This window comes from Quercus suber, unplaced genomic scaffold (genome assembly GCF_002906115.3).
Source record: "Quercus suber isolate HL8 unplaced genomic scaffold, Cork oak 2.0 scaffold_184, whole genome shotgun sequence".
Classification (NCBI taxonomy): domain Eukaryota; kingdom Viridiplantae; phylum Streptophyta; class Magnoliopsida; order Fagales; family Fagaceae; genus Quercus; species Quercus suber.
The window spans coordinates 435,263-457,298 of record NW_027069642.1 but is presented as its reverse complement, the minus strand read 5'-3'; the positions used below and the strand labels follow the sequence as shown (position 1 = coordinate 457,298).

General features: G+C 39.2%; 1 protein-coding gene across 1 annotated transcript; it reads right to left on the bottom strand.

Moving 5' to 3' along the window:
- Positions 1-12,217: 12,217 nt before the first annotated feature.
- LOC111996031 (uncharacterized) lies at positions 12,218-13,315 on the bottom strand. The gene has a single exon (XM_024027967.2). The coding sequence runs from the start codon at positions 13,313-13,315 to the stop codon at positions 12,218-12,220; it is 1,098 nt and encodes a 365-aa protein (XP_023883735.2).
- Positions 13,316-22,036: the final 8,721 nt, after the last annotated feature.

Sequence of the window (22,036 nt, the reverse complement as noted above, 5' to 3'; positions counted from 1 at the left end):
AATTGAATAATTCTTTAGTCTTCTCAGAATCCATCATAACCCTCATCATAATGCACAAATTTTAGCAATGAGATATGTTTTATTTATACTATCTATAAGAGGATTCCATTCTTTTGACTGAATTTTTATGTTGTTTAAAATACCCCTAAACCTTACATTTAAGGGGGGAAAAAACTTGAGAATAACCCGATAAAAATATATCTCTAATTCCACTTAAAATGCCTATAAAATAGGACGCTCTCCTACTAATCTATGTCTTAAAAAAAAAAAAACTTATCCAAAATTAAAATAATAAAAAAACAAAAAAGAAAAATTATGACACTAAACAAAAAAAAAAGCCCTCATCGCACAAGCAAAGCTTTGCGCGTGCGATGAGGCTAGTTTGTTTATAAAATTGCTACTTATTTCTAAATTTTCCAAACAAAAGAATAATCTTTTAATTCTCTCAATTAAAACTCCTAAATAAGAGAATCAAAAAAATATTAAAATTTTTTTTTCTTTACACTTATTTTTTTTCCCAAAGGGGTGTAAGTTCCAAGCATATATATCATGTATGCACGAAAATATCAAAAGCTTCCAAAAATGGAAATTGTTTGATGTAATTGACAGCCACCGATCCTCTGGAGTCTGGAGGCATAGTGAAAGCGGCCAAAAAGAGATTCTTTCAATAATTAAATATAATGCCATTGTGATTAAGGTTGAATTATATGTGGTCCAAACAAAAGGACCGAACTTAATTAAAATGCAAAGCAGAACAATGATGAGAATCAACTTTCTTCATTTTAAATGTACCTTCCAAGCTTCCATTGCATCGATCATTGTTCTATCCAATCCTAACCAATGGCAGTAATAACTTTATATATAAAATAAAAATATGATAATCCCGTTGACTTAATAATTGAAAATTCACATTCAGACTCCTAATAAGTACGGCTGCTACCAATTTGATTAAACTTGTAATTGATAGTCCAAGTAATTAATTAACAATTTCAGATGATATATGAATAAAGTTGTAATCACAACCACGTACATGAGACGAGGAACCGTTCACGAAGTGAAAACCAGATTGTGAGAAACACTTTGGAGCCTAACCCAACCCTTTAAATCTACTAAAAAGTTGTGATACAAGCTAACTTACATGAGTAACAAGACCTCTAGTACAAGTAATCACTAATCAGACGTTGTATCTAAGCTCCTCGCTCTTGCTGCAACTATTGATCCAGCCTATATCTTCATAGTAATTCAACGTTGCAAGTGATTGCCATCCGAAAAATCGATCTCTCTTACCTCAAGACCACTTGAAGATTTTGTTGTTTTTGTGGTTCCAAATTGCACTCTTAACACACTCAATAGATGATCTTTGTTTTTCAATAGTCATATTCCTTCTCATAAGAATAGGGTTGATATAAGGATTTTATATAAATAGGGTTTGGGCTAGAGGTGGTTACAAAACCGACTCTTGGAGAAAATCTTGGAATTTCTATAACAAGGTTTTAGTTGACCGCAAGTATACCGAGATTTTCTATTTGATCTCATACAACCAAGCTTGAACTCGCACAATTGAGACCTAGCTTGACCTTTGCATGACTGAGCTTGTCTTTCTTTCACATTGAACAAAAACTTTAACCTTTAGCCTTCATTACTGCTTTTTACATTACAATATCAAAACCCAACAATTACAAATAAATTTGTCATGGCATTAGTCAACACTTAAAGATCTTAACAAACTTTCCCTTTGGCAATTCCATGTCAAAACACCCTAATTGAAGTACTAAAATGTAAGTTCAAAAACACGTACCAAAGTAATTAACACCTAGATTGGAGACCGATTTGACAGATTCAACAAATATAACTGTCTTTCCTGAAAACCAAACAAACACATCAAACGCATGGGATACGGAGAATGTAATCAAACACATCAAACACATATCGATCAAGTGTTCATTAGATATAATCATTAAACCATAGACTCAACCGTACATCAACAACCATTTGATTGATTATAATGATCAATCAAACGTGGAATTGACCATCTGAACATGTTAAAAATATAAGCTAAGTAACAAATAAAAATTCATTACGCGTGCATTTGTGTGCAAATTATTCACGGATTGAGTTTTTGGCTGGGTCCCACTGCATTGTTTACGATCCAGCCAAAAATGCAAAAACGCGCATAACTATACATTTCTAAGTTTCACGGCACTATTTACAACTTTAAAAATTATTTTGTACAGTGTTTTTAGCAATAAGTTTTCAGTTCTCAGTAAATAAGCGGTATTCAAACAAACTGTAGATATCCAATTTAGAAAACATGGTTATATAGACTCAATTAGAGTGAAACCAAATAACAATGCATAACAAAGATGAACCAAATAAGCTCAATGGGTTAAACAGAAAAATCAATGTTTAGAGATTAGGTGAGTGTTTGGATTCGGCATTTTCTGCGTTTTGCGTTTGCGTTTTTTTTTCCCCCCTGCTATTGCACGCATTTTAGGGGGACGAAGTTACTGTTCATCACTGTTTATCACTGTTCACGCACTGTTTATGTACTATTCACAGAACCCACGATCACTTTATGCATAAAAAAATATTTAAAATGAGTCCTATAGCACTATTCACTCATTTAAAAATTATTTTGTTACAGTATTTTTAGTTTTCAGTTTTCAACAAAATAAGTTGTATCAAAATAGACCCTACATTAATTTTCTTAATAGAAAAGATATCTTTAACATAAAACAATTAACAGTATCTAATTTCTCCGCGTAAATATGTGCTTCCCTCACAATGATATAGCAACAAAAGCCAATACCAAATCTGCTCTTCTCCCTCTCATGGCACTGTCAAATCATGAAAAACGTTCTCCCCCTTTTTGTCATTAGTGCCAAAGGAGATATCAAGTGGCTTCACCAAAATGTGAATGCCTAAACTCATTAAATTCAGCGCGGAATTGAGCTTACTTACCGCACGGTAATGTGCTCGTGACCCTATAATAGCTGCTATAGTAGAAGAATAACATTAGTTTCATCAATCTCAATTTCAATAATTTCACATTGTATTTGTGAACAAACTGATACGTATAAGACTCGATTTATGTATATAATATTATTTATTAATATGTATATGTAGGGACTGGATTTGAGCGCTTCTTCTATTGGATAAGTGGACTCAGACCCAACTAGCCTAATACAATGAATTTGTAGAGAATGGGTTGAAGAACTAGGCCTTAGTAAGGGTTACAACAACTAAACATAGTTATGAGTAGACCGAATAACCAGGACGTGGACTAAAGTGTGAAAGTTGGTCCTCGTCCCTCCTCTGAGGGGTTTGCTGTTCTTATTATTTTTTTAGTGCCAGGTTACAAGGGTTTCGAAGACAATACAAATTGTTGCTGTGTTTTCTATTTTTCTCCTTTTTCCCGGAGGATTCCTTACATTATATATCCCTTTCCAGTTGATCTTGGCTCTCCATTTGTTTATCATGCAAGTCACTACTCGAGTGTTTGTCCCATCAGCTACCTTACCAAACCTCTTGTGAGTTGCAGCAACCAAGGCAGCCCTGTTCAGGGGTCATTTCCTCATTAATGCAGTCAGGACGTTAGTTGTGGGCATTTAATGTGGAGGTAACAGCTTCTCCTTGAATTGCTCCTCCACCGTGCTCCCATGGCTAACCCATTATACTTGTCCTTTTCCTTGGGAAGCTCTGGGAGGCTGCCTTTGATGGCATGCCACTCTTCCCTTCTGTGATCTCGGTTGGCCGATGACAGGATTATCCTCGGCGATGTTTCAGGGTACTTTGGACTTGCTTCTTTCGTCCTCGGCCATTTCTTCCTCATCGGCGTGGGCCCTGGGTTTAGTATAAAGTGGGCCGTGGTTGCCAAATTCTTTGATCCCACAATAGCCCCTCAAAATCCTGCTGTCCAGCTCCTCGGACGAAGATGAGGGTTTTGATGTCCTCGGGCCTTTGTTATGGCTTGTCAAGTCTTGTCCTCTGTTAATGCCAGAGTCTTTTCACTTGTCCAAGGCGTGTTCCTAGCGCAACGATATGCGGAGCGCACCCTCATTAAATTCTGGCGGCTCTGCACTTTCCACGTTTAACGGTGTGATGGTAATCTAACGGTGGGGATTTCTTTGCCTTTATGGGCGGGAAACCCGCACGGTCCTTTTTAATTGGGGGTATAAATACCCATTTGAACCGATTTGCCTCTTTACTTTTGCACTCAAGAGTTCTTATGCACATACCCTAAATTTAGTCAAGTCTCCAACCAAACTTACGTCTCTTTCCAGCATAAAAAGTCTGTCCAAGGAATGGGTAGGTTTAAAAAGTTGGTTGAGTCTAAAGAGGCAATAGAGAAGTTCATGGCCGATTATAGGATACCCAGTAACGTAGGTTTAAGATACTGTGAAGAAGAGGAGTGACACTTTATGAGGCAAGAGGGGGAAGTAGCGATTCCTATAATCGCCTTCCTAGAAGGTGGCATGAGAATCCCTATAGGGTCGGTAATGAGGGATTACCTTAGACATTTTATATTAGCTCCCACCCAGTGCGCCATCAACGTGTTTAGGATCCTGGGTTGTGTGGACGCTTTAAATGAGAAAATAGGGTTGAGGTTGACCCACCACGATGTAAATTGGTGCTACAACCTCCAACACCTGAAGGGTAAGTCCTGTTTTATGAAGACGAGGGACGATAAGGTTCGGCCTATTCAATACCTCCCCGAGTCTAGCAAGGGGTTGAATAAGGACTTTCTCATTATGTTTGGGGAGTGGCACGACAGCCTTCAATATTCGACAGAAGAGGGGGTACCAGGTGGGGTATTCAGAGTAGGAGAGGGTTGGTCGTTTGTGTTATCACAGTTTGCATTGTTCAGTTGCTAATATGAATATGCTTTCTTTTTGTAGATCCACACGCCTTTGAATGACACTTTCATTTGGTCAATCGAGAATATTTGGAAACCATCCTTAGGGCGGAGCTCTTTGTGAACGAGGCCGACAACCAAGTCAGAGCCGCTTATAAGATCCTCGGGTACGATTCCCTCCAGAAGTCATTTTCGGCTCCCAAGTATGTGATCAAAGCCAAAGATCCTCGGTTTCACAAGATCACTATAGCAAAACACGGGTTCCTACTTCCTGAACGATCTCCCATTCCAACAGGTGTTCCGTTGGCAGGCCCTTCTTCATCCCATCAAGCTATAGAGGTCGAGGGAGAAAAAGTAGAGAGAGAAGAAGAAGTTGTTGATTTGGGTCTGTTTGAGGATGAATTTGGTGTTTTCGACGAAGTCAATCCACCCGAGGATCCTTCTGGTGACTTGGGCGACCCCAATTTGACCAAAGCAAATCTCCTATCAGTAAGGATTTCTTCCCACGTTGAGATGGGTTTCAAGAGATGACCCCAAACCAGCTTGCTTGACTTAATTGAGGGCCCGCCGGGGAAGGACGCGCTGGGGAAGCCACAATCTAAGCTTCCTCCTCCTTCACCCAAGCTCCCGCCTGTCTAGACCAGGTCATCTTCCGTGCAGCCAACTTTACCTCTTCGACCAAAGCCCGCTAACCCAAAAAGGAAGAGGGTTTCCCAAGGTAAAGAGCCAATGGATGATGGGAGGTCTCGCTCCTCTCAGGAGGAAGATAAAGCCTAACGGGCTTCAAAGCAACTAAAAATCGAGCACCAGGGCTAAGAGAGGGAAGTCGCCGAACAATTCGAGCCACAGGCTTGGCTCTCCGCCCCAATGCTCCATGGGGAGCCTTTGATGGATAATGCCTCCCTCAGGGACTTCCGAGGGGGTGAAGGCACCTACGTGGCCGACGTGCTGGAGAGGGCCTTGCTACTCCCCGATGATATGGCCGAGTTGGGGAATTTGAGGAGGGAGGAGGTCTTCCTCAGCCTCAAAAGATATTTGGTCATGGTAAGACTTCTAACACTTGTGACCCCGCTGATTTTTGTTTTCTGGTTTCCAACTTATTGTGTGCTTGTTTTAATTGGCATGCTGTCCAAGCCACTTACATGATGGAAGAGGCAACCCATGAGCAGAGCAGGGCCCTAGATCTCGAGCGTGACAAGCGCTGGACGCTACAAGGACCCTTAAAAACTTTGAGGCCGATCTCCAAAAAGCGAGGAAAGATTTAAAGGAGATGACGAAGGCCGGGGATAGTGCCGAAGCAGGCCTGGCTAGCGCTTAGAAACAGGCTGAGGACCAGACGAGGCATCTATATGAGGCTGAGGATTAGTTGAAAATTGTAGAGGAGCAAATCACTGATTTGAAGAAGAAGCTAGCCGAGGTAGAGGGGGCCAAGAAGGTTGCAGAGTTTACCAGGGATGAGGCCTTGAGGGCTAAAGCAGAGGCGGAGTTCGTGAGGGTAGAGGCTGAAAGCTTTAAGGAGCAAGCTAAGAATGAGGCTTTTGCCTTGGGGATGGCCGAAACCTAGGCCGATCTCAAGGCTCAAATACTTGGGGTATGCAGACTCTACTGTTCCCAAACTTGGAATGAAGCCCTTAAACAAGCTGGGGATGAGGCTTCATCTGATTTATGGAAGCTAGAGAATGTATACTTCCTTTCTGCCATTCGAGAGCAAGGCCCTCATAGCTCTAAGGCTGGTACTTCTCTTAAGGTGGTTGAGGCAAGCCATCCTGACGCTGCCCTTGCTTCAATTACTCCAGATGAGCCTGCTAAGGAAGTTGAGCCTCCCGGGGTGATTGAAACAGACAAAAGGCCCTAACTAGGAAAGTACCCCAGGAGGCTGCAAAGTCCTCAGCTGCTGCCCAGGCCCCCCATGCCGAGGAGACAGCTCTTTGTGTGGCGCCTCTACAGGCTATTCCCTAGATGAAAGCTCCGAGGACCCTGAGGTCGCTTCCAACCAGCCTCCCAAGGGGGGAAAGAAGATTAAGTTGAAAAAATAGGCCGCCACTATTGTGCTTTTGCCTTATGTTTTGTTTTTGTTTTTTTTTTTTTTTAGATATTTGAACTGTTGTAATGGAACATTTGGAACGAATGTTTGCGATTCCCTTTTCATATGTTAATTGTTGCTATGATGGGTTCTACTGTTTATATAACTTGTGCTTTGATTAATAGCTAAACAGTCTCAACGATGTGACTTGTTTTCCATTTTTGAAACAACAGCCAAAAAATGTAGGGTCCATAATAATAATAATTTCTACTTAGACTTTGATTAACAATTGAGCCATTTCATTACTACGACTTGCTTTTGCTGAATAGACTATAAAAGGTAATAACCTTATAACATGAATCCTATGCCTTATAAATTGGTTATCATAACAAGTAAAAAATGCTAAGCGCGCAGCACTTACAAGGATAAACCTTTAGATCCTAAGATCGAATGCCACAGCACAATGTGCAAAGGTACCCATAGGAATGTTCTAAAATTTTGCTAACCTCAAGGAAACGGTTAGCTATTGACTATGCATGGGAGTTAAGTTCAATGTACCTCAAAAGGCTTTAAGTGATGCTCATGGGCTTGTGTTTGTTTACATCTTTATCGAATGAGGATAGGGCAAGTGGTCCAAGGTGCATACTCCACTTTGGCCGTACTTTGTAACTCGGATGAATGCTCAAGCTTGTTAATTTCCTCAAAGGTTGTGGTCCGAGGAGTCACACAACACCTGGAATCTACTTAACACTTAGACCTTTGTTGAAAATAGTTAGTTTTCACATAGACTTGAGTCCGAGGACCATGCAAGACCTTGGTTTTGTTTAGTACTTATATTTTTCTTGAAGTAGCTAGTTTCCTCATAGGTTTGAGTCCGAGGATCATGCAAGACCTTGGTTTTGTCTAGTACTTATATTTTTCTTTAATTAGCTAGTTTCCCCATAGGCTTGAGTCCGAGGACCATGCAAGACCTTGGTTTTGTCTAGTACTTATATTTTTCTTGAAGTATCTAGTTTCTCCATAGGCTTGAGTCCGAGGACCATGCAAGACCTTGGTTTTGTCTAGTACTTATATCTTTCTTGAAGTAGTTAGGTTCCCCATAGGTTTGAGTTCGAGGACCATGCAGGACCTTGGTTCTGTCTAGTACTTATATTTTTCTTGAAGTAGCTAGTTTCCCCATAGGTTTGAATCCGAGAACCATGCAAGACCTTGATTCTGTCTAGTACTTAGACTGTCACCAAAATACAAGACATATAATCATAATAGACTTAAAATTTGAAATATAAAAATGCTTTCATTAATAATAATACCTTTTTAGGTTATTTACATTCCATGGACGAGGTACAACTTTTTCGTCTAAGTCTTCTAAAGTAGTATGCACTATCCCTGCTACTGAGGTAATTCGGTATGGTCCTTCTCAATTGGGTCCTAGCTTTCCAAAGGATGGGTTCTTAGCAGCACCTATAATTTTCCTTAGCACTAAGTCCCTTGGTGCTAGTGGTCTCAGTTTCACATTGGCATCATATCCCTGTTTGAGCTTCTGGTGGTAATAGGTCAACTGGATCATTGCCTTTTCTCTTCGTTCATCGATCATATCTAAACTCTTCCCTAGTAGTTCATCATTACTGCTTGGAGTGAAAGAGCTCGTCCTCAGCGTTGGGAAGTTTGCCTCTAGAGGGATAACAGCCTCGGCATCATAGGTCATGGCAAAAGGTGTCCCTCCTGTTGACCACCGTGGCAGAGTTCAGTAAGTCTACAAAACATGTGGTAGCTCTTCTATCCATCTTCCCTTGGCGTCGTCTAGTATCTTCTTAAGCCCATTGACTATGACCTTGTTGACAGCCTCAGCCTATCCATTTCCCTGAGGATAAGTTAGAGTTGAGTACCTGTTGGTGATCCTCAATTCGCAACAGTATCTTCTGAAAGCTTTGCTGTCAAATTGAAGTCCATTATCTGAAATGAGGGTGTGGGGGACCCCGAATCATGTAACAATGTTCCTCCAGATGACCTTCTTAACTTCCACATCTTTGATATGGCCAATGGCTCAGCTTCGACCTATTTGGTGAAATAATCTGTGCCGACCAACATATATCTCTTATTTTCTACTGCCTTGGGGAAAGGGCCTACAATATCCAGGCTCTATTGAGCAAATGGCCATGGACTGGATAGAGGGTTGAGGACCCCTCCTGACTGATGAATATTTAAGGCAAACATTTGGCACTGGTCACATTTATTAACATATTCTAGAGCTTCCTCCTGCATCCCCGGCTACCAGTATCCCTAGGTAATTGCTTGGTGCGATAAAGATCTTCCTCTTATGTGGCTCCCATAGATCCCTTCGTGCAGCTCTTCAAGCAGTAATTCTGACGTTTCAGGGTGAATGCACAATAAATATGGCCCAGAATGGGAGCGCTTATACAATTTGTGGTCCTCAAACAACCAGAACCGAGGAGCTTTTCTTCATATTTTCTCAGCCTCTAACTTCTCCTCGAGCAGAATATCATCTTTGAGGAATCTCATTATAGGATCCATCTAGCTAGGACCAGTTCTAACTTGGTGGACATGAATCATGCCTTCTAGACCTCGTTTGCCTTATCCAGATGCCCGACAAGAATAATCCGAGGCAGGCCCCCCGTCGAGGAAGTAGCAAGCGTGGCCAATGAGTCAGCATGGGTGTTTCCACTTCTGGAGACATGTGACAAGCTGAAAAGATCAAAATCTAACTGCAGGCGTTTGACTTGGCTTAAGTACTCTTGCATCCTCGCATCTCTAGCTTCCAACTCTTCCTTTACCTGGCCCACTACTAATCTCGAGTCCGAGAACATCTCTACTGCTTTTTCTCCCATTTTTTGCATCATGGCCATTTCTTGTAACAAGGCCTCATACTCAGTTTCATTATTTGTGGCCGAGAACTTAAGTCTCAGGGACTTCTCTATGATAGTCTTCTCAGGAGATACTAGGACTAGCCCCATTCCGGACCCCCTTTGATTTGCTGCGCCATCAATGTACAGCTTCCAACATGAGGGTCTGGGTGTAGAGATTACCCCAATGGATTTTCCATCCACATTTCGCTTCTCTACCGCTGTTTCTACAGGTGGTTCAGCAAACTCAGCCGCCAAGACTTGACCCTTTATGGAGGTCCGAGGCATGTACTTGATGTCAAAAGCTCCAAGAATTATTTTTCATATGGCAATCCTTCCAGTGTAATCAGCAGTTTGAAGTACAGACTTCAAGGGTAGTTGGGTTAGTATGACCACTGTGTGAGCCTGGAAGTAATTGGGAAGCTTTCGCGTGGCATGGATCACAGCTAGTATGGCTTTTTCTAAAAGTAAGTATCTGACCTCAGCTTCATGTAGTAACTTGCTTACATAATAGACTGACTTTTGAAGGCCATTGTCATCCCGTATTAGCACCAAGTTCACAGCATGAAAGGCCACAGTAATATATGCGTATAGGATTTCATCGGCCTCAGAACTGGACATAATAGGTGGCCGGGAAAGGTACTCTTTGAGTTGTTGGAAGGCCACAATACAGTCCTCGGACCACTCAAATCCTTTCCACTTGTTGATCAAGAGATAGAATGGTCTGCATCTATCCGCCGACCTGGAAATGAATCGATTCAAGGTTGCTATCATTCTAGTAAGCTTTTGGACCTCCTTGGTGTTTTGCGATGGTTTTAAATCATTAATAGCCTTGATTTGGTCAAGGTTAACCTTAATTCCCCTACGAGTAACCATGTAGCCTAAAAACTTGCCTGATCCCACACCAAATGAGCATTTGGATGCATTTAGGCACAGCTTGTGATTCCATAAGACATCAAAGGTGCTGCCGAGGTTTCCTAAATGCTCGAATACCACTTTACTCTTCACCACCATATCATCAGCATAGATTTCGATGCTCTTGCCCAACTGTGGCTCGAACATCCTCGTCATCATCCTTTGATAAGTGGATCCTGCGTTCTTTAGGCCGAACGACATTACTTTGTAGTGGTAGTTTCCCACAGGTGTCACGAAGGTTGTTTTCTCCTAATCCTCCAGGGCTAATGGTATCTGATGATAGCCTTGAAAGGCATCTAAGAAGCTCATCCGAGGATGGCCCGCGGTTGAATCCACGAGCTGGTCTATCCGAGGCATGGGGAACGGGTCTTTTGGGCATGCTTTATTTAGGTCCGTGAAGTCCACACAAATCCGCCATTTTTCACTTTTCTTCTTGATCACCACGGTGTTGGCCAATCATTCGGGGTAAAAAAACCTCTTTGATAGCCCCTACAAGCTTAAGCTTCTTCACCTCGTCCCTAATCGCATCGGCGTGCTCTCTTAATGGGTGCCAATGTGGCTATTTCTTGGGAGTGATGATGGGTTGACATTGAGATGGTGACAGATGAAGGCCGGATAAATCCCTGGGGCATCACAAGCGTCCCATGCAGATATGTCAATATTTCTTTTGAGAAACTCAACCAAATCCTTCTTCTCCTAAAGAGGCAGTTGAACACCGACCTGAAAGAACTTCTCTAGGTACCACTAATGACCACCTTCTCTAAATCTTTACATTTCGCCTCTTTGGCAGCTGTATCAGGAGGCGACAACGGGGCCTTTGATTGCTATAAGTTCTTTTCAGCAGAGGTCGAGGGCTCTACATCGAGTCGATGTGAAATGGAAGCCACCATACACTGCCTTGCCGTGGATTAGCAACCACGAATTTTGAGGACCTGGTTCCCTGACGGGAACTTCATATTCTAATGCAAGGAAGAGGTAACAACCCCTAAGGTATGGAGCCCAGGCCTACCGATGATGGCTATATATGGAGAGTAGGTGTCCACCACAATAAAGTTCAACTCCACTATCTTTAGGCTGGTCTGGATGGGTAGCCTAATCATGCCCTTTGGAATAACAAGCTTCCCGTCGAAGCTCATCAGAAGAGATATAAGGCATCAAATCTCCCGGTTTTAACCTCAGCCCCTTATAGAGGTTGGGGTACATGACCTCGGCCCCACTGCCATCATCCACCATCACTCTTTTCATATCGTAGTCCCTTATTCTGAGAGTGATCACCAGCGCGTTGTCATGGGGCTGGGTGGTTCCATTCTTATCTTCTTCTAAAAAACTCAGGATTGGGTGGAACTTCATTCTGGCCCTCTTCGGCTCTAGTTGGGACTCCTTGGCAGGCATTTGAGCCACAGACAACACTAGTACACGGTGCGGGCCTGTTCTTCCTGGCCCTGCCAGGATTACATTGATCGTCCCTATAGGTGGCCCTGGGGCAGTTTCTCTCTAGGGCTCCTGATGGGTCTGGCCTTGATGACCATTAGAATGATGCAGAAGGTGCTTTAGCTTTCCTTCTTAGACTAGCTGGTCCAGGTAGTTCCAGAGGTTCCTGCAGTTCTCTGTGGTATGTCCGTGGTCCTGGTGGTATTGGAAATAAAAGTTCTGATTGTGCCTCATGGATTCTCCCGCCATCTTATTTGGCCACTTAAAGTATGGCTCATTTTTTATTCTCTCCAACACTCGATGCACTAGCTCTCGGAATACAGCATTGACGGTCTGTGTGTTGGTTGCTTCGGGTTGCCCTACGAAATCTCTCATCGAGCGGTTGCTATTATATTGATTCGACCTAAAATCCCTCATCTCCTGAGGGATAACCTTCCCTTTTCCCTTGCCTTGCAGCTGGTCTTCTTTTACTCGCTTATACTTATCGATCTGATCCATCAGTTGGCACACACTGGTGGCAGGCTTGCCAATCAGAGACTTTCTCAAGCTGTGCTCAACTAGGAGAGTGTTTTTAAAGGTGCTGATGGCAACGTCATCAAAACTGCTATCCATTTCGTTATACATCTCCCAATATCTATCCGAATAGGCCTTCAGAGTTTCTCCATCATGCATAGATAAAGACAATAACGCACTCAAGGGAGCTCTACTGTTTGTAATGAAGTGGGAGCTGAAAGCTTGGGTTAACTGCCTATACAAATCTATGGAATTCGTTTTTAAGCCATTGAACCACCCTATCGCCACCGGTCCCAAGCTAGATGGGAAAACCTTGCACATCAGCGCCTCGTTTTTAAAATGGACAGCCATCCTTTGGTTAAACTGGCTCACATACTCCACGGGATCTATTCTGCCGTTATAAATGGCAAAGATTGGCTGTTGGAATCGCCAAGGAAGCGTAGCCCCTTTTATTTGGCGTGTGAAAGGTGACTTGGAGAGTTGATCTAGTGCCTTACTCATGGCATCATTTCCCAAGCCCCTAGGAGATGGGCTTTTATGTTTACGTCTTTGGTAGTGCTCCTCTTCGTGAGAGAAGGTCTCACTTGGAGGAGTTCTCGATCTTTGCCTATAGTCATCGTCGCTTTCATCATTTGAGGGCATGTCAGGGCTAGAATGAGATCGCCTTCGTTGTACACGGCGTAGCTTTCTCTTTAAGTTGTCTATCTCTCGTTGCATGGCCTACTTATCATTCTGTCTCTAGGATACGTGACTCCTAACTTCTTCTGATCGCATGGGCTAGTTGTCATTTTATCTCTAGGGCATGTGACTGCCCACGCGAGAGTGGCTTCTACTAGTTTGGGTAGTGTGCACACTTCCCTCTCAAAACCTTCCATTCTCCTCATTTCAGTTACGCTCAAGGTCGAGAAAGTTACTTTGTTGTTGGGATCCAACTGGTTTAGGCTGATGGGAGCCTACTTGATGAGGGCCTGATCCTACCATGCTCAATTGTTGCCCTTACTAACACACAAGTTCTTCCCACAGACGGCGCCAATTGTAGGGACTGAATTTGAGCACTTCTTCTACTGGATGAGTGGACTTAGACCCAACTAGCCAAATACAATGAATTTGTAGAGAATGGGTTAAAGAACTAGGCCTTAGTGAGGGTTACAACAACTAAACATAGTTATGAGTAGACCGAATAACTAGGACATGGACTAAAGTGTGAAAGTTGGTCCTCGGCCCTCCTCTGAGGGGCTTGCTATTCTTATTATTTCTTCAGTGTCAGGTTACAAGGGTTTCGAAGACAATACAAATTGTTGTTGTGTTTTATGTTTTTCTCCTTTTTCTTAGAGGATTCCTTACATTATATACTCTCTTTCAGTTGATCTTGGCCCTCCGTTTGTTTATCATGCAAGTCACTACTCGAGTGTTTGTCCCATCAGCCACTTTACCAAACCTCCTGTGAGTTGCAGCAACCAAGGCAGCCATGTTCAGGGGTCACTTCCTCATTAATACGGCCAGGACGTTAGTTGTGGGTATTTTATGTAGAGGTGACAGCTTCTCCTTGAATTGCTCCTCCACCATGCTCTCATGGCTGACCCATTATACTTGTCTTTTTCTTTGGAAAGTTCTGGGAGGCTGCCTTTGATGGCATGCCACTCTTTCCTTCTGTGATCTCAGTTGGCCGAGGATAGGATCGCCCTTGATGATGTTTCAGGGTACTTTGGACTTGCTTCTTTCGTCCTCGACCATTTCTTCCTCCTCGACGTGGGCCCTAGGCTTAGTATAAAGTGGGTCGTGGTTGCCAAATTCTTTGATCCCACAGTATACATTTAGGAAAAAATATACTTACATAAACTTGATATCAAATTGTATAAGTTTGTAATGAGTTCATAAGATATAAAATTACTATTTATAACATATTGATAGTATAATAAATAGTCTATTTTGTAATAAAGATTATATATAATTTTTAACAATATAAGGTTGATAAATTTAATATTGATAAGTTAATAAAAGAAAAAAAAAATAATAATTTCAATTCTAATTTAGTTATTATTTTTATAGGTTTATGAAGGGGTAAAAACTGTTAGTCGTGGTGTTTACTATTTAACACTCTGTTTTTTCAACGAAAAACTTTATGTGAAGATAGTTTCCTCCTGTGTTTGGTAGTATTAGAAAAAAAAATTGGTTGAGGGAAAATTATCTCTTAACTTTCTTTATTTAACTTGGTATGAGATATAGTTGCTTTTCACTAAAATTTTCTAAAAAATTATCTCTTAACTTCTTTTATTTAAGCTTGACATGAGATATAATTGTTTTTTACTAAAAATTTTTGGAAAACAACTCTATCCACACAAAACTAAATAAGGAAAATCAAGAGATAATTTTTTCAGCCCATTTTAATGTCATTACTAAATATAGGAAACTGAGATAGTTTTCTAGAAAATGTATTTTAGAAAATGACAAAGTTTAGCTACAAAATTGGTTGTAGTTTTAGGTTACGACCTTACTCAATATCTTTTTATTGGAGGTGAATTTTGACAAATCCACCATTAAATTACATTTTCTTCTTATATTCTCCATGTTTACAAAATATTTAAAAATTAAATATAAATAGCTATGCCATTAATAAATTGTTTAAATTGCAAGTTTTTGTAGTTTAAAATTATACATAAAATATAAGCTAATAGATTATATAGTAAATAATATCCGATTGACACAAAATTTGATATGTGTATTAAGAGCATAAAGAACATGCAATTTAACGGTTAGATTTTCAAAATATGTGGTAATGTTTATTTTATTGAGTAAAGTTGTAGCCTTAAGTTACAATTAATTTTGTAACTAAATTTTGTCCTTTAAAAAATGATTTCTTTTTCAAAAAATGTTATTATCGAAAGAACCTGAACATAAGAGAAAAGAAGAGATTAATCAAATAACTTGTGAATAAACTTAAATTTATTTGACACCAAATTGACCGAAGATATAATATAGTTTATTGAGGAGTTCAAATCATGACTCATATTAAGAATAAAATTACACAAACAATTTTGAACCTTTAATATTTGTCAAAGTCAAAGTAGATTTGTTTACTGCCTTTCTATCTACTATCTCAATGTGCTTCTAGCAATACTTTTCCTTGGCGTGGTTTACTAACGACCGCTTGTAAATTTTGTCTGGTGTGCGCTGGATTTTGGGTGATGTCCCTACACCCACCATATATCACGCAGCGACATAAGGACCAAGCAAAATAGAACTCCCCTGATTGGTAGAAGTTCCAAGAAATTTAGAAAACCCCTGATTGGTAGAATTTCCAATAAATATAAAAAGTTTTTCAATCAGACAAAAAGTTGTATTAAACTTGTAAATTATCGGGTGACAAAGTCACAAAGGGATAAATTTTGTCCTTTAAAAAATGATTTCTTTTTCAAAAAATGTTATTATCGAAAGAACCTGAACATAAGAGAAAAGAAGAGATTAATCAAATAACTTGTGAATAAACTTAAATTTATTTGACACCAAATTGACCGAAGATATAATATAGTTTATTGAGGAGTTCAAATCATGACTCATATTAAGAATAAAATTACACAAACAATTTTGAACCTTTAATATTTGTCAAAGTCAAAGTAGATTTGTTTACTGCCTTTCTATCTACTATCTCAATGTGCTTCTAGCAATACTTTTCCTTGGCGTGGTTTACTAACGACCGCTTGTAAATTTTGTCTGGTGTGCGCTGGATTTTGGGTGATGTCCCTACACCCACCATATATCACGCAGCGACATAAGGACCAAGCAAAATAGAACTCCCCTGATTGGTAGAAGTTCCAAGAAATTTAGAAAACCCCTGATTGGTAGAATTTCCAATAAATATAAAAAGTTTTTCAATCAGACAAAAAGTTGTATTAAACTTGTAAATTATCGGGTGACAAAGTCACAAAGGGATAAGCATAATAAAAATTAAAAAAAAAAAATGAAAAACAGAAGACCCATGAGATACGTCTTTAAAAGGTCATAAAGTAAAATTGCATTTTGCAAAAAAAGAAATTGTTCTCTTAATTGTCTATGCTACATAAAAGAATGCATTGTGTGTAATATAATTTACTTTATCATCTTTTAAAAGTTACGATGATTTTTTAGTAAAATTTATCGTGTACTTTTGCATAAGAACTTTGTTCTTTCTCCATTGTTTGAATGTGTGTTTGTTTCTTATTAAAAAAATAAATAAATTGTTTGGTCAGTACCCCATACCAAGCTGAAGTATCCTAACCAAATAGGGCTCCTCTAGCTTTAATAATTGTTCGGTTAGTATCCCATACCAAATTTATAAAGTAATACCATTTCTTTTTGGTAATAACTAATAAAGGAAGTAACAACCATTTTTCCCCTCTTTAAATGAGCTCTAATTACTTTATGTATTTATTTTAAAGTGAGCTCTAATATAAACCACACCACCTCTTGCAAGAAAGAAATAAAAAAAATGAATGCCACATACAAGGCTTTGCATTAAACTGAAGTAATAGGCCTATGATTCAGTTCATGAGAATGTGACCACTTTGTATTTGTCACCAGGAGAGGGAAGATAGCTGTACATGTAACAAGTACTGTAGAAGGTTTGAGCTGTCCTTTAGAGGGCAGGTGAAGATGAGCTGAGTCGTCCTTCAAAATAGGGGACATGGGGTTCACATAATCAAATGAATGACAGGTCGTCTTAATGTCTTTGGCCAAAAGACAGTTATTGGTGTGCCGACGTTGGACGCAGAATAATGATCGACGTTCTGCAGATATGCTTGGGACCATAGATCTTAACTTGTTTGAGTGTAAGCTTTAACAAGGAATCTAGTTCGTTTATTTAATTTCAAAAGAAATTTTTACCCATTCCCTTTTCGTCTGTTATGTAGAAAGACTGTTATAGTCTTCTTGAACTCTCAAATGTTCTTAAAATTGCGCAAGGCTAAAAGGTACTAGTAGAAATCATTTAAGCAATGGAGTTGGATTCGTATGAAATTTGACAGGTTGAAAAGAAACAGTCTTCTAAGTAATAGTCATGACTTTGCCACGAGGTACCCCTGATTTTGGCAAATTCCTCCGTTTAGCCTCGAAAATTGTAATCTTACCGTTTTCAGTAATTTTTGTTTCCTTAATAACTTTTTACTCAAAAGTCAGAATAAGGACTCATTTTTTTGGGATGACCTTTAAAGTTAGTAATTTATAATTTTGCATTTAACTCAATTTTACTATTTTTGGTAAAATTCGGTATTTTGTCACCTAATCTCGTAATTAGTACGAATTAGGGTTTCGCACATTTCCTAATTATCCTAGGGTTATACTTTTTTAGTATTTATATTTTTTGTAGCTTTCAAAGGTAAATTAGATTATTATCAATAAAATACAAACATTTTGTCAATTTCTTTCTCTAGTGAATTCCAGTTTTAAAACCTTGTGGATTCAAGGTTCATTACCAGAAACTAACAGTTTAGTTTCTGTTCTATCAAAGAGAGTATTGTGTGTACTTTCTTCAAGTTTTCGTGACATTAGTCTAGTATTACTTTTAAGCGTTTTCAAACGGGTGCCCTAAGGGCAATTGTTTTTTTTTTTAGATACAAGGTAGATATTCTACTCTAGTCTAATCTAAGTGTATATGTGTGTAAAACTTCCTCTTGGAGACTTAAATTCCAGCCTTTGCCCCCCCCCCCCACCCAACAAGCACTTATACTTGTGGAGTGACCATTTTAAGAAAATTTTGATATCGCTTTTATGAAAAATATAAAAAAAATCATAAAAAAGCTAATTGTTTTTTTTCTTTTCCCATAAAAAAAGTTTGTAAAAATATATATCTGAAATCAATACTCTTAAGGAATTGGTCTACTTTTATTCAATGCGACAATGCCCTCCTCCTTTCTTCTTTTTTTTTTTTTTTGGTGGCTAAACGTGATAGTGCCCTCTTTAATCTTTCTTCTTAGAAAGTGATAAACATGTTGCAAGACTCGAGAGTAAGACTTGCCCACCTTTCTTTGAATAACTTGATAGTTATAATAATAGAGGAGAAAGATTTAAATCACCAATGTTTTCATTGAAATACAAGAATAGTCAGTGTTACAATACTCTTGGCAAACTTGACTCCCTTTAGTTGTTATTAGGGATTTGGTTGTTTTTAACATAGAAGTTGTTATAAGTGTTGATGCCCATTTTGACAAAAGGGTCCAATGACAGAAGAAACCCAACAATATGAGGAAGGTGGAGAACAAAAGTAGTAAAGTAAGGACCATTAGGCCAGGATGGTAGGAATGATGGTTCACAAGCCCACAAAAATAATAAATGGTCTCAAAGAAAGCAAACGGGCCAAGGAAGCCCTAAAAAATTAAGTAATAAGCCCATGGGAATCATGAGAAATGGAAAGAAAGCAAAATGGGTTGGAGGAGCCCAAAGAAAGGAATTAATAAATGGGATTGATTCGAAGGCCAATAAACCCAAAGGCAAAGGATGTTGTAATTGAGTCAGGGAAGCCCAAAGGATTTAGCAAAAGCCCATGAGAATGTAAGAAGTAGGAAAGAATGAAATGGGCCAAGAATGCCCAAAGAATGAAACGGGCTAAGGATGCCCAAGGAATGAAATGGGCCAAGGAAGCTCGAGATGTTGTATGAACTGGCCCAGCAAGAATATTGGGCAGTAGAGACTAAAGGGAGGAATAATATATGAAACTGGCATAGCAGGCACTTTAGCTCATAAGCCCAAAAGTAATAATAAAGTAAACAAGGGTAAATGATATCATAGCAGAAATAATGCAATGGTGTGGCAAGAACACTAGCCAGTCCACGAACAAGGGATGAAAGGAGACACGGGTTTAATTAAAGAAGAGAAAGCCCACACCTAAGCAATGCTCAACTCGAAGAAGAAATGAGACACAAAGCATGAAGACCTAAGAAATCATTCATGCCACAAGAGTTAAACAAGCACCAAAGCGTGCAGCATAGTTAGACAAACCTGTAGGCAATGGAAAACACATGAACGCCAGAAAAGCAATGGACTTATATGGAGTGAAGCATGCACACAAGGCTCAGGCATCACCTATATGTACCCAACCAATACAAGGAAGGTGGGCCATGGGTCAGAGATAAAAGAGGGTGTGGTCTGGCGGTGGGGAGAAGGGGGAGCCTATTTTGGAGTTCCCGCTCAAGCTATTTTGGGGGAAATGTCTTGCTGGGATGACATCCTATCCAAAAGAGGTAAACATGAGCTAGAATCACCAGGTATATGTTATAAAAGTTGGTAAGAGAGAAACCCAGCCCTTATCCAAATGGAAGTGCCAAGGGAAATAGAAAAAAAAAAATAAAAAAAAAACTATTTTTGTTTGGGAATGAGGCATGGCATGGCCAGCACAATGTAATGGTGGTGGCTGGGCAGCTAGCAGACTAGTAGGCAGTTCTAGAAGGACACCCACAACAGGCCAAAAGTAGTTAAGAGATAAAAATGGTAAATCCTGCCATGGTAGGCAGTATAAAAAGGTCATAGATGTGCATAGTGAACAAAAAAAAAAGGAGGAACAACAAGTGAACAACAACAGCGGAAAAGAAAGAAAAGAAAGAAAACAAGAAAATTGAGAGTGAGGAAGAAAAATATGAGTGATAGGAGTAAAAGCATGCACCAATAGACTACTCACTTTTCTCCCTCCCAATAGCCCACTCTCTAACAAGTCAAGAATCTGAGATCAAACTAATTAGGTCCATTTTCTAAAGTGAGTAATTTCTATGATAGGATTTCCTTTTGAGGTTACCCACATTGGAGATTGGTTCCCCTTTTTTGGACTTGAATCTGCTGAAGACTCAAGCCCATTCTTTTAGCTAGCTAATCTTCTTTTCCTTTGCCATGGTTGATTAAAAAACTAACGTGACTTCTTTTTGCTATTAATCTATTCCTGCTATAATTACGTTATCATACTTTCTATTTGTGGAACTGTTCAAGTATTATTGTTGTCAGTAGGAAATATTTTAGTTAAGATGTTTTAGTTATCCTGTTGTATTATGTCTTTCCTGCTATAACATTTTGTAATAGTATTTCCTGCCATGAGCACGTGACATGCTCAAGATTCCTACCCGAGCTCTAACTTGCGTACAAGCTGGCCTAAGGTGAGTTTCAATTAGGCCAGTTCCAACTCTCCTACCCCAAAATCATAGGGTCATAGTATGGCAGGAACAATCTAGCCTAAGACACAAAAAAACCACCACAAAGAGATTTGGTTGTTTTTAACGAGATTATTCTTTAATTTTCATAATGTTATTGTTTTGCTTCAAAATACAAAAATCTACTTTATCTATTTTACCATTTCACTTTACAAAACACTTAATATTAATTGTTTTATTTTAGCATTAAACATAAAAAAATAATATAAATAACACAATGAAATCATATATCCATTACAATAAACAACAACCACTACTACCAACACAATAAAATAATATATCTTTTAATAAATTTTTTTGTTTTTAGCATGTGAACTACAAATGCGCACACACAATGATAGCTATGCGTTGTAGCTCAATAGCCAAAAAATTTAGCTTTTCCTCCACTGATGCAAGAGCATTTTGTTATATTTCATTAGTAAATTTAGCATTTTAGTAATTTATCTCTACTCGTTCTAATAATTATGAACAAGATTTCCTCTTTTCAATTTCGAGAAAGATTCTTTCGCTTTCCTTTTAATTTGTTTTTGTTTAGGATTGTCGTTGTCGATTGTGAAAATTGCCTTACCCTTCAAAAAGGGATAAAAAAGAGAGGAAGGGAAACTTATGGGTAACAAAACAATAAAAAGAGAGATGACGATTATTAGTTAAGGAAGGAATCCAATAGAAAACCAAATTTGATTGAATCTAGCACAGGCTATAGCATCAAATTCCCTTGATACCAAAATAAACTATCATGAACTGCTCTAATTTCTAAAATAAAATGGCAATGAGTTGGACCACCATTTTTAAAATTTCTAAATTAGTTTACCAACTCATATATGAGCTCACCAGAATCTACAATTAATTATTAAGTTGAGAATATTATGATTCTCAAAAAAAAAAAAAAAAAAAGTTGAGAATATTATGAAATTGTTGATTTGTTATGTACTTTTTTTTTGGTAATAAGGACTGTTGTTGAATTTTAACACCCCAAAAAGCCCACTACCCCATTTGTTGTTGGACAATAACACAACACATGTATAAAACCGTTTTTAAGTAGGAAGGCCCATGCAGGAAAGATACCCACATAACATACGCCATCCAACACAACAGCATCACTTTATGAGGAACATCATCGAGATTGTGTACCAAATAGCTCAGCTGGGTCGCGGGTAACGAACGAGTACCTGCTTCGTCCCTGGCCCGATGGGTTCAGGTTTTTCCCGACCCGAAAAGGAATTTGGGGATGAGGGTTTTTTTTGTTGTCGATGGATTAGGTACCTGACCTGAC